A 14079-nucleotide genomic window follows, 5' to 3' on the forward strand; every position below is an offset into this window, starting at 1 on the left:
TCTGTATTATAGTATTAATATTCGCTTTAAGTCTCCTTTCCTTTATTTTTAACCTTATTTCCTTTACATTTAAGTGTTTTTATGCTTTCTATATATAGAGAAGAGCTCTCCACCTTGGATATCTCATTTGTAAATGCTTAACCCACATAATTCACCTGGAATATGCTTAATAAACTTATACATATTTAGATTTTGATAAGTATTCAACTTGATTCCCTTTATAATAATCTTAATTTTCACTTTCTATCTTAACTCAAGACCCCTTTACCTCTTTTTCCTCATTTTTAACGCTTATCCCACTTATCAGACACCTGAAAAGGAAGCCCTCAAATAAACCATCAAACACGATTCCAGTCAATTATCGAGTTATCCCCAAGAGCCAAGTGCCATCAGCCAGCATCTGGTCTCTTTCACTTTAATTTACACTCTGCATCGAAAGTCCCTCCAAATGCGCAAATGCTCAGGATCCCCCTCCCTTTGGATCTCCCGCATTATCAGTCAGGGGAAGACTTTTACGATCCACTGTGCTTCTGGTATAATCAATATACCCCATCAACATATCAGGTGTATAACAAGCAGCTTCTGCCTGTATTGGTTGCAATTTATAGGCGCAGGATCGGTTACAAGCCAACGAAGTTGGTAACACAAACCGGCGGCACTCTCGGCCAGTTATATGCAATTCCTGCTCACTGGGATGGATGCTGCATGGGCGATGATTTTTATTTTGCTCCAAGAGAGATCTCAGAGGAGAGGAGAGGGGATAGGGACTACGACTTGGACTTGGACTCGGTACTCGGTACTCGAGACTCGAGACTGGGCGTTAACTGCGAAGTAATTGCGTTTGGGCTATGCAAGTACATAAATTGGATTTGAAATATGTACACATGTTGATGGATTCCTCTCCAGCGAGAGACCGTGTGCTATGGGTAAAAGTCAGGGGGGAAAATGCACAGGGAGAAAATTAAGGTATATTTAAGGGGACATTTAAAGACTAATTTTTGTACGTAGATATTTTAATATAAGATATTATAATAATATATAATTAAATAGAATAATATAATATAGTATATATAAAATAATATATATAATAAAACAAATATAATATAATAGTAGTATATATATTATAGTATTTTATAACTTTATTGGTAAGCTTAAAATTTTTAATATTTTTAAAGGAGAATCAAACAAAATGATCTACTCTTTATAGAACAAAATGTTTTGTTTTGAGGAAAACATTAATATTTAATTTTTAAAAATAATTAGGGTTTTTAATCGTTAAAAAATGATTTTAGAATCTATAAAAAATATTTTGAGCTACCAAAATCAGTAGAAACATTTTTCTTAAAAAGCCTTAATCAATTAATTAATTAATTAATTAATACATGTAAAACGTACACTTAAAAGTTTAAAAATAAAGTAAATAAAGTTTAAAATAGGGAAATATTAAATTGAAACTATAATTTAAAATTAGTTTAATTTCCAATATATACAAGTGGAATTTTAAGCTAATAAAAAGACCCCAAAAATCGAAATTAAAAATTATGTTTATAGTTGTCTTTCATAATTATCTCTTCAATGAATCATTCTTCTTTTAAAGTATTTTTTGTTCAAAAACTTTCTTGAATAATACGAATATTAAATTTTCTGTTTCTTTAATAAATCCTAAAACTACTTTTATTTAAATAATATTTAATTTATGTTTAAAACTTCAAAAATTCCTATTAATTCTTAACAAAACTTGTATATTTAAATTTATAATTTTATATTTATATATATTTATCTAAAATTAATATTTAATGTTTTTGTAAATCTTCAATAAATCCCTTATAATTATTCAAATTTCTTTTATATCAATATTTAAATTTTCCTTGTAAATCCTTACTAAATCCCCAGTTATTTCTCCCCGTGTAACCTTCAACTTATCGCATCCCATATCCCAATCCTGTCTCGGGAACTGCCGCTGCGATGGAAAAAGGCAAACGGAAAAGTGCGGCAAACGGCCAACCATTTGTCTTGCGATAATTATCATTTCACTATGATAGCATCAATTTTAAGGAAAAACATTTGATGATTTCTGCTGCGTGTGTCGGTCGTTAACGAGGGAGAGAGATCCACAGAAGATCCACAGAAGATCGTACCGCACCTCACCGCTTCTCCTGGGCAGCTGCAAAAGGCCGATAAGTAAATACTCGCCTGCAAAACGGTAGCGTTCTTTGGCCATCATAACAAGTGGTTAATGCCGACAAGGGCGTAAAGAGGAGGTTCTTACAAAATAGAAAACGTAGAAAATATGTCCAATCATCATCGATAATACAAGAAGTGCGGGGAATCTAAAGGCAACCACCAAAAGCATTTGATGTTAATCAATGCAGGCAACAATTTCGAGTTAAATGGTAGGTAAATGATTAATAAAGATAATTGTTAAAAGAGAGTTGGAACCAGTTTTATTGGAAATTAAATTAAAGAATTACTTTTTCCGAGTTTTGCAAAGAAAAATTTATTTTTAAAAACCTTGGCATACTTTTAGTTGTTTGGCAAAAGTTGAGCCAGGCTGCTTACAAGAATGAAAAACAGGTGGCGCTTTATACAATTTTAAATGTAAGCTAAACAGAAATTCCCAAAATAACCAAGCTTGTTTTAGGGAAATAATAAGCTATTGTTCTCTAAATAATACTCTTTACTTGATTTTATTACTGTTTCAAAGCAAACTTTCTATAAATTTAAAGTTAATAATGTATAAATCCTGTCTTTAAGGCTGTGTACCTAAAGATCTTGACTATGCCGAGTCTAAAAATGTACCTATATCCAGACAAGAACCCAGTTTTGGTACTTAGTTTATTTCCTGTACCTAAAGAGTCGTTAAGTTTTATCGTTAAATGTTTACAGTTTTACAGCTATCTAAGATAAGTTATATCGAAATATGAATATAAAATATATTTAAATATTTCAAAAGTAAAAAACAAAAGAAAAGGTAAGGTATTTATAAATATTTGAACTTAAAAAATTTCATAAATTTAATACAATTTACGATACATAAATACTGATATTTAATTAATATTTATGTTTATAAAACTTACAAGAAAGTAAAAGTGTTTCCGAAACTATAATTACTTCACGGACAACTTCAACGAAGTAATAATAATTAGACACCATAAATTGGAACTTGTCTTGACTTAAGAACAATGCATTCAAAACTACTTGTTAGGTACAATATCCTTATAGCGTACAAAACTAAGATGGAGAGAGATCAAATACTGCGTATAGTATTTAAAAACTAGCAAAGTTCTTATTTATTTTCAGAGAAATCAAAATAAATACTAATGCTAAATTGAAACTACATTTTGGAGAAAAAATAAAAAAGGATCATTATACTTTTCTAACAATGCTCCTAAAACTGTACTGAACGAAAAAAACTTAACGAAATCGAACTCGAAAATACAGCCAGGGCAAGATCCTTAAAAACCATCTTGTTCAAAAACCTTTAAGTACAGTTTCAAACCCTTTCACAACCAATTCTCTCCAAAAACTTCAATTTTTCATCTCCAAAAAAACCCTCATAAATATCATTTAAATTTACAATAAATTCACTAACGAAGAAGAGCACATAAAAATGAATATTTTATCACTGAAACTTTCCCCTGACCAAAAACTCTTTCTCACATGGCCATCAGTCTAATTGACTTCCTTTTTTGCCAAACTGTGTGGATCCCCTCAATTGCTCCATATTTCATGACCAAAAATTAACCAATAAAACAAAAGACGAAAAAAAACAACCAAACAACAACAAGAAATGATATCACAAAGCTGCCACACAAACACACACAATAACAAATGCTGACAAAATGTACGACTTTTCCCAATAGCCCAAGCAATAACATATAAAAGAAGCAATTTTCCCATAGCCCAACGGTACGTATACGTAATATGTGTGTGTGTTCTGTGTGTTGTGTGTGCTGTGTGTTGTTGTGTTTGCTTGCCAACCTGAACATGTGTAGCTATCTGTATCTCCGTGAAAGGAGGGGTCGAGAGGTGTGGGGACGGGGGGCACAACACATGCAAAACACAGCAATAGAAGCAACAATAACAACAATGGCAACAAACGCATGTTACTAGATGTCAGAGATATCGAAAAAGATATAGAAAAGAAGGTAAAGGGGGTGGTGGGGGAGGAGGTAATGCACAGAGAATAAAATATATCGTAGTTAAAGATCAATAAAAGGGGTTAAAATCATAAATAATTCAATATATTTAACCATATTTTAACCTCTTTGTATCAAATTTTTATTTAAAAATAAACTAAAACTATTTTACGATTTGAAATAACTTGGATTTAACTAAGATTAAACTAATTGTAATTGTCAAATTATATTTATAAAATTTTCTTTAATAGTTCCTTTAAGTTAGTGAATATATTTAATTATTAAAATAATAATAAATTGAAAAATTAATAATATATTTATAGTAATTCCTCTACTAATTAATGTATAAATATATGACAAATCTAATACTGAATTATATATATTTATAAAAACTCTTTTAACAATATTTATTTGAATATGTTTGAATTTAATACTCAATAGTCAAATAATTATCCCTATTATTAATAAAATAATTAATGAATTATTAAATGAAACAATTAAGGAATTGAAATTTAGTAGTATTAATAAGATATATTAAGAGATGAATATTTTTATCTTTTAATCCATAAATTTCTATTGTTTACCTTTAAAAAGGACTGGGTTTTGTATATTTAATAAACTGATATGCTATTGTAAATATTATTGTATTTCATAAATTATTTAATTACATTAAAATGAAATAAATTAAGTCATTATTTGCTTAGTAAATAATTATAAACTTCAATCTTCCCGCTTTCGCCTACTTTACAGAATAATGTTAATAATTTGCTGCCCGAAAGTATGCTCAACAATATTTTGTACCTAATCCCTTTCTTTCCTTTCCTTTCAAATATAAGTAATATTTTCTACTATAATAAACAATATTCTTATTAATTTGCTAAAATTAATTCTAGATTTCATTGTATTATTCTTTCTATATTTTTTTTTATGCAACTTATATACCCAGAAAAGTTATAACTTTCCCTTGGATAACCTTAAAAGATTTTTTAACAACAAACCCCCTATTTTTCCCACTGTGTAACTGAGAGACCAAGAGATATACATTTCAAAATTTATTTATTTACATTGACATTTTGTGCTACTTGTGCACTTTTCTTTTTCCCCTCCCCTCCGCCACCCACACACACCCTCCCTCCTCTCTGTCGCTGCCAAACTGTTCACTTGAAAAACTGCTAACAAAGCTCTAAGCGGTCCACTTTCCCTCAGTCTTTACTTGGTCCTACAATTTTCCCCCCATTTCCCTGCATTTCCCTGGGACGACAATGTATAATATATTGACTCAACGGAAAATACGGACAATGTCATAGCAACCGGAAGAGGTGGGTGAATAAGGAAAAGCCAGGAGCGGACCAGGAAGACTTCCCTCCCCCCCGGAAGGAGGACCGGGTCAAGGGAGAGTTTATTTCCGCAACCGAAGTGAGCCAAAAGCGGAAAGATGCTGGATCCCAACTAGGGGAAAGTTACAGGTAGCTAAGGGGTAGGTTAAGGTAGACAAAAGGTAGGGCTAAAGGTAACGGTAAAGCTAAAGCTAAAGGTAAAGGAAGCTAAGGGGAAACTGGGGATTTATAGACTCCAGCGGAAATGTTCAGGTATCAACGATTCGAGTGGGGGCTTCATGTCCATATAAATAATCGAATTAATCCCGGAAAGCCAAGAATAGCAGCAAGAAAGTGCATTCAAGGTTTTTATTAGAAATTTTACTTTAAAATTGGAGTTTGCTTTAAAAATGGGTTAATAATAATGAAACATTTAAATAAAGATAAATAATATAGTGCAATATGCCTTTTTTTAAACGTAATTCTCAAAAATAGAAGAAGTGCTTAATATTTCGAATACCTTCCTTTTATTTATAAAGAAAATAGAATGATTTAATTATAAACTTTAAGGGTATAACAAATTTTAGCATGTCAAACTTAGCTTCATTTCTTGCTGATAATATTTTATCTCAAGATTTAGAACACAAAAAAACTAAATAAAATAAATAAATATACAAATTCCCAGATCAATCCCTCACAAAATACACATATTAAGCTCTTATGCCCCTTAAAGAGACATAAAGGAGCTGCAATTGAATGTAACTACAGGAATTTTCCAAAGGGGGAGTTAAGAAGAGTACGTGAAAAATCGGGAGGGGAAAAACTGTGGAAGAGCAAACAGATGGGGAAAACCTGAAGAGAAGAAAAAACTGATGGAGAGGTCAACCGATTGAAGCGCACAAATGTTTGCAAATGTTAAACATGCCCGTATTTTGTATATATATGTATATCTATTTACAAATTTGATATTTACAAGCCCTTCGACAGCCAGCCCCCTTTTTGCCGACCTTCCTCCCATCGGTTACACCCTCATCCTTTCCCTAAGGTCTAAGCAGGACTCTTCTCTTGACGATGATGCCACCAACAAATATTCAAGAGTTCACTTAACAGTTTTATTTGTCTTTGGAAAACTTTTTGTTACCTCCTGGCTGCCACAAACCCCTTTTTTCCACCCACCGCCATATATACACACACACATTCTAGAATGATTTCCAAGGAAGGTATAATATATATATCTATGTGTGTGGGTGGAAATGGGTTGGTAATACCAATAGATGAGGTCAGAAATCTAGGAGTTAGTACGGAGAAATACGGTAAAATTCGGATTATGACAGCTACAAAGAGTAGGAAATCTTTCTTGCAGTATGCAATTTTCCATGGTCGGGGCACTTGCTTAAGTATTTTAAATGATAAACTAAGACTAGCTATATAAATTGCCTGTTTAAATCCTTTGACTCATAAAATACAGCTGGCTATAATTTCTAATTAATACTACCTATAATTCTTCTATTTAAACTATATTTATAGCTAATTTTCTTACTAATAATAACAACTATTCTACTTTTAAAGGTATTGTTTATCCTTCTTTGATTAATCCCCAGAGAATATCTATTATTTCCACCTCAACTATAGGTCACCGGCATGTGGACAAAGGCGATTGGCACAAACGTGGCCAAGACAAAGACTCCTTGTTCCCCCCTATTTTCCGTCCTCTTGGCCAATATCTGGTGCACTTGAACAATTTGTAACATGATAGACTTTGAAGAAGAGGAAAACAAATCATTGAGAGGAGGGAAAAGAGTGTGTACCCCTCAGTTTTGTTTATATTTTTCTTTGCTTTGCATTGACTTTATTCCTTGGGTTTTCAAGCAACATAAGAAAAAAATAAAATGGAAAACATTCTCCGGCTATTTGTCTAAAATATTTGCAAGAAAATGGCAAACAAAAAGGCGGACAAGCGTCCACTCAGGGGACAACAATTTCATTATTTTTTTTTATATAAATATATATTTTATATATATTTTTTATTTTATTTCGTAGTTGCTCTTTGTTTTAAGCGGTGTTTATATTGATAATCAAACAATGACAGAAACTAAAAGAAACAAGAAACAAAAAACAGGCCACTAACTGAGCAAATAAATATAAACAAAATTCATTTTTTTACAGAGATTTAACTACATATATTTATAGAAAGAAAGGAAGATCAAAGGGTATATAAGGTTATGGATAATATATAAAAATCCTATCCTATTTTTTAAATTTAACATACCGTTTTCTAAATATTTCAAACCCCTTTAAACTAGCTAATTATTAGCTTACCAAACTAATTGTTTATCAAATCCTTTGTTCATAATGTTTGACATTAAGCTCCAAACTAGATTCCCCCTTCTTATTTCGAGCCATCAAATCCTGTTTCAAACATTTCCATATTGCATTCTGAACAAAAGCGGAAATTTCTAATATCCTTTTACCGAATCCATGCCATGCAAATTGAAAAATTCCTTCCTAAAAAAAAAAAAACAATCGCTCAACTGCTGCTGATGAACATGAACTACATTTTATGCGGGATGAATCAAACACAATGCACCAGAAGGAACAACAAATCAAAATCAAAACTCAAAAGCCCACCAAACGCTGAGGCCTCAAAATATGACAAAATATGAATTGCACATTGCACATTGCACAATAAACAATAAATTTCGATGTGACCCGCACAGGCAAAAATTTCAGCAGCAAACAAAGGAAAGAAAATTATGCTGCACGAATGGAAAATGCTCTGAAAAATATAAAATGTGATCTAAAAATATGGGAAATATATGATACATGTTCCTTTAATGTTAAAAAGTATTAAATGTTACTCTAATTCATTTATTATTCAGTGGTAACTCTTTGAAAGTAAGCTAAAATAATAATTTAAAGTAACTAAAAATGCTGTAAACAAAACTTTCTAGAACCCTATAAAATATTTACAATTTTCTTTAGTTTTCAACCCCTTGGAAGATTTTCCTGGTACTATCTTATATTTTATTAATATTTCCAATCAATAAAAAGCCCTAAAAAATATCATTCAATCTCCCAGAATCCTTTACAATTGTTTTGCAACTCTCTTGAGGTTATTCCAACACCCTTCTTTACCACTTCTTTATTAAATTGTTATGTAGAACCCATTTATGAACATCCCCGAAAACCAATCCACCTTTTCTAGAACCACATTAACCTCTTATCAACCTGAGCTAGTGGAACTTAAACCCCTTGTGATAAACACTCAGACAAACCCCATCACGTACCCATTATACTCCCCCTTATAGAGAGACCCCCATATCGTTCTTTGGCACTTCTCTGGGGCATAACAATGAGTGAGGAGAGGCTGCATTTCTGTGTGTCATAAAACAAATTGGGTGGCCACAACTGCCATTTCCAAACCACACCACACACCACCACCAGAGACAGACCCATAGATCGGGTTCCATATATAACATATATATGCACATATATATATATGGGGTTTGGTTTGGGGAATTGGGGGTTGCATGCATTTATGCCAAAAGCGTTCGCTGGACATTGGCATCATTGGATGAGAAAACAGGAACGGCGGCGGCACCCAGAGAATTGGAGGCCTGCACTGCACTGTCATATCCAGTATGTAGTAGTCCTTGGTTCCAAGGGGGTCCTGTGAATCCATTTCAGGGACATGCAGCAAGTGGGTTAAGCCCAAAAACCAACAGTACGCATTTTCTGCCTGCATTGGGGGCAGTAGTTTGTGTAGATTTGTGGCTAAAAGAGTTAACAGATAAAATCAAATATGCACTGTGTCCTGCGGTGGCAGCAGCAGCAGCAGCAGGCGACAGGCACATTTTTTTGGTTCAGGGGATTCCCCCTTAAAAGGAGAAGGGGCGTTAGGTCCAGGCACAAATTTTGAGTTTGGAAAAATGCAAGCGAATTTATTGTTCGAGACGTTTGCATGCAAAAACAAACAGGAAAAGGGGTGAAGTACAGTCAGGACTCGATAAAATGAAAGACTAGGAGGCCAAGCAATGAAGGGACAATGAGAAGACAGAAAACTTAAAAATAAGGCGAAATCTTTTGTTATTTTTATGAAAAACTTAGGAATTTTGAATGTCTAAATTCATTATAAATTTTTCATGTATTTATTTATTTATTCCGGCAAAGTTTTATCCCAATCTAGTTTCTATAAGCCAATTTAAATTATTTTTTAAAAGAATATATCAATTTATTCCTAACAGAAAGATTTTTTAATATTTTTTTCATATAGAAATATTATAAAATATATTATTATTATGAGAAAAATATAAATATATATATTTAAATTGTTTTTTTTTTTTTTAGAGTGCCTGTTATTTAAAAAGTCTGACCTCTATTTATCTAAAATTCCAATAAGTATTTACACAGAAATATTTACAAATATATACTTTTATAAGAAATATATGTATATATATACTCTTCCGATATAGTATTCTCTTCGAGAAAACCTCTTAAAGAGCATTCACTGTACCAGGCAATGGCGAGTGTCCCATAGAGGAGATTGCACTGCATTTGGCATCACAACTGTGGGTAGGCGTGGCTGACTGGCACGCCCACTGTCACAATCACATTTCCATCGCCCCCTTTTACTTTTCCCCCTTTCCTTACCCACGCCCCAATTGTAGTGACGTGTGTGTGCGAAGAACACACATACGCAATAAAAAAAAAAAACCAAAGGAAAAGAGGAAAAGCAGCGGTACGATTGACCTACTATATAGAAAGAAAGAAAGGAACGATACGGAAAGAAACTAAACCGGGGAAAAACTAAAATATTTTACTAATTAGATCTGTTTTTAATACTTATAAATGTGACTTAAATCTATCTAAGAACACTGATCAAGATTTCTAAACAGCTTTGATTAAATAAAAATCAAGAAACAAAATATTTATGAACTTAATAAAATAATAGTAATATAATAGAATATTATATATATTTTATGTCTTTTATATTTATATTTTTATATTATATTTATTTTATCTTTTATGTGCTAGTCGTAGTAGGCTTTTGCATTTTGAAGTGAATTCCAATGAAATTTGCAAGGTCATTTGAGAAATTTGCACGTAGAGTTGTAGCCGAGCATTTCAACAAAACCTCTAACATATATATTTATATATGTATATAATATTGCAAAATATATATGTATATGCAATAAAATATAAAATATACAGGTTTAATATAATATACAAATGTCATTTCTATTACCCACATTTAAAGTTAACATAAACTTTTAAATAAACATAAGAAACCTAGTTATTATTAGATTTCAATTCAAAATCCAATTAAAATTGTAATTTTCAGTGCAGCAAAGGGAGGTGGAAAGTTCTCGGACCAGATTCACCCAAAAGTCACACAAATCAAAAGAAAATTTTTGCAAGTGAGTTTCGGCACATAGATTTCCCTCAAGCCGGGCCAAAAGAAGAAAAAAAAGTGTTTGCACTCAAATTACACACACGGCCTAATGGCCAAGGACTACAAGAGGGACACAGGAAGAGGATCCTGGCCAGAGTTTTGGGAACAGAATTAGGACAGAATCGGACATTGAGGTCGGGAAATGCAGGCGCACAAGGCAAACGAAATCGATTGGTGATTTGAATGGCAACCAAGGGAAAGCAAGAAAAACAACAGCAAGATGGAAAAGCAAATGGAAAAGAGAGAAAGTGTTGCTCTGAGTGGTGCATGTGATTTTAAGATTTCATTCAGGCAAAGATCAACCTTAAGGATTGCAGGAAAACACATTAAAAACAAAGTAAGGGGAACCTTTCTTTAAGAATTTTTGAAACTAGAATGTTCCCTTAGCTTTCCTACATCACATTAGTAATAAAACATTTGCAATTTCTTTAGCCCATGTATATAATTGTTCTCTTCCGATGCAATTGTTAACAATCAATAAGTGTAAGCTTGAATATAAAGTTGCAAGTGTACTGTTCCCTTTCGATCTAACCTGTAAGCTCGATACTAAGAACTAAAAAGAGTCTAAATTTGTTGTTTATCTCGAAAAGTGAGTGAGCAAGTGTAAAATGTAACCGCCTTGTGATAAGTAGTAGTAGCACATCTTTGTTTTTAGTGAATCGGGGGTACTGGCTTCCTTCCCTCCTCCATCTTAAAGGGCACCGCAGTCTTCGATTATAATCTTCTTGGAGGTCTTGCCACTATTCGATCCGTAGGATTCCACCTTCTGGACAATATCCATGCCCTCAACCACCTGGCCGAATACGACATGTTTATTGTCCAGCCAGGCGGTCTTATCGGTGCAAATAAAGAACTGTGATCCATTGGTATTTGCTCCAGAATTCGCCATCGACAGGATACCGGGTCCAGTGTGCTTCAATTGAAAGTTCTCATCGGCAAAGCTATTCCCATAAATGGAACGTCCTCCGGTGCCATTCTGTTTGGTAAAATCACCTCCCTGACACATGAAATTCGGGATGACCCGGTGGAAAGGGCAACCCTTGTAGCCGTAACCCTTCTCGCCGGTACACAAGGCACGGAAATTTTCCGCCGTCTTGGGTACCACATCGGAACGCAGCTCCATCACAATTCGTCCGATTTTTGTGTCCCCTGCGGCAATATCGAAAAAAACACGTGGCAGCGGCATCTTCGCAGACGACGAGAGTTTACGAAAGAAAGCCAGGATCTATCAGGGTTCTTATTTTAAAATACTATTTTTTTTTCTAAAGAAAATCTTAATATTTACCGGTAAAGTTTTTTTTTTTGGTTTTATTTTTTTTTTTTTTTGGGAACTGGTCGAAAGTATCAGCAGTAGTTGTTAGTTCAAGCGTTGAACACGAACTGAACTTTTTCAGTTGGAGATGTAGGGATATCAACTTGAAATTGGTGTCAATGCCTACTTGATTGGGTAAATTTCCATGTTTTAAAATTTTAGAAAAGTTCATAGACTACTTTGTTGAATTTATCAGATATGTAAAACAAGTTGAAGGTTATTTAGTTTCAATAATCAGTATTATTTAGAAGCCTTAACCTTTGTCAGATATTGTTATAAGAAACCTATAAACAACCTCTTTTACATTCCTTATACAAAATGCTGAAACGACTTTCCCTTTTTATAATTAAAAATGATTTTAAAATCGAATTAATGCAATTAAACATGGCAATAATAATAATATTTAATTAGAAGCTAAAACCTTTGGTGAAAAAATCGCAACAAATCTATAATTAACCCCTTATACATTCCGTTAATAATATATATATTACACAATTATAAAAAGAATTAACATTTCGCTTAGAAAAATGTATTTGAAAATGTAATTAAATCTCTTTTCGATGGCTTAATATGTACTCATTGCAATACTAATAGTAACAATCAATTTAAAGCTTAAAACTTGGTCTTAAACTATTATCAAAAACCTATAAACAAAATCCTTTTATATTCCTTTTATTTATTGATAAAATTTCGAAAGCTTCTTATTCACCATATTTGTTTTAAAATGTAATTTAATCTTTTCCCGCTTTCTTAATAATTATTCCTTGCAATAATCTTACTATCTCAGAGCCTCATTTATGCTTTCTGCTGATAAACACCTTTCAAATTTTGATATTCCTGATATATATATATAGTATTTGCTATATTTCTCAATTCCTGCTCATAAACACCTTTCAAATATTGGTATTCCGTATATATTCCTTATTGTATTTACTATATCTCCCAAATCCATTTTGTTTTATTTGCAAATCTACATTCCAAACTGTACGAAATTCCAGCCTGAAATGTCAAAGTTTTGTGTTACTGGAATTGCTTGCCCTACATAAACACTAAAAGTTTTGCTTGTCCCCCCATCATAATATACGTATGAATAAAATGTTATCAAATAGTTTAAGGAACAGTTTTGTGTAAGTTATGTGCAGCCATTACCCCTCTCTTCCTCTCTCCCTCCCTCTCTCCCTTTTAATAACAATTATACAGTTGAAAGGACCAAGGAGGGAGGCATGGGAGGTGTGTGTCCCAATTTGGTTTGTTGTCTATTTTGTGTGCGACGTTAATTGCAGTGCATAGGGTCAAATATTATTACTAATGCCACTACACACCCCCCTTATTGCCCCTTCCCCCCCATAATGCCGACTTCCCTCGGGGAAACATATGTGCCAGAGTGGGGTGTGTGTGTGTTTCTGTGTGTGTGCAATTTAGCACTCTGCGGCGGCATTCAAGAAAAGGGAAGTTTGGGGGGAGGAAAAACAAAAAATGATATGCCACCCACAGGACTTGCCTCCCTCAGAAAACCCAAACAACGGGGGGGCCACGTCAAAGGGGGTTGGCTAACTGCATTCGCCGCTAAGGAAAAGAGTGTGCAAATTGGGGTTGGGTTTTTCACAGAGTAAAAAAAATGATATCCTCAAAGAAAGGTATGTTTTTTTATAGGAATATACTTTTGTTAAGCTTCTTATTTATCTTAGAAAGTATTGTTTAAGCTCTACATATTTTAAAATAAATATATTTACAAATTAACCTTAATTACCATTTCGAATCACTTGAAATAATGTTTAAAACACTTAATTTCTATAAATTTTAACACCTTATTCTATGCAAATTGAACATATATTAAATATATTATTCTATACATTTTTT

At 32.9% G+C, this 14079-nt stretch overlaps 1 protein-coding gene and 1 long non-coding RNA gene across 3 annotated transcripts in view; both read right to left on the reverse strand.

The window, feature by feature from the left end:
• The window catches only part of LOC110176284 (uncharacterized), a 344989-nt gene that overhangs the window by 111642 nt on the left and 219268 nt on the right, over nucleotides 1-14079 (reverse strand). The gene's annotated exons all lie outside the window — the stretch shown is intronic.
• LOC110176172 (peptidyl-prolyl cis-trans isomerase) lies at nucleotides 11331-12334 on the reverse strand. Of its 2 annotated transcripts, none has more exons than XM_020942414.2 (2): nucleotides 12193-12334; nucleotides 11331-12132 (listed from the first exon to the last, which is right to left on the reverse strand). In XM_020942414.2, exon 2 carries the CDS (start codon nucleotides 12091-12093, stop codon nucleotides 11599-11601), a length of 495 nt encoding a protein of 164 aa, XP_020798073.1. In that variant the 5' UTR covers nucleotides 12094-12132; nucleotides 12193-12334; the 3' UTR covers nucleotides 11331-11598. The 2 variants fall into 2 exon arrangements, with proteins under 2 accessions (XP_020798073.1, XP_020798072.1); XM_020942413.2 differs by having other exon boundaries at nucleotides 11331-12143; nucleotides 12193-12297.

The sequence above is a fragment of the Drosophila serrata genome, unplaced genomic scaffold (assembly GCF_035046125.1).
Source record: "Drosophila serrata isolate PLE 108 unplaced genomic scaffold, ASM3504612v1 contig_272, whole genome shotgun sequence".
Lineage (NCBI taxonomy): Eukaryota > Metazoa > Arthropoda > Insecta > Diptera > Drosophilidae > Drosophila > Drosophila serrata.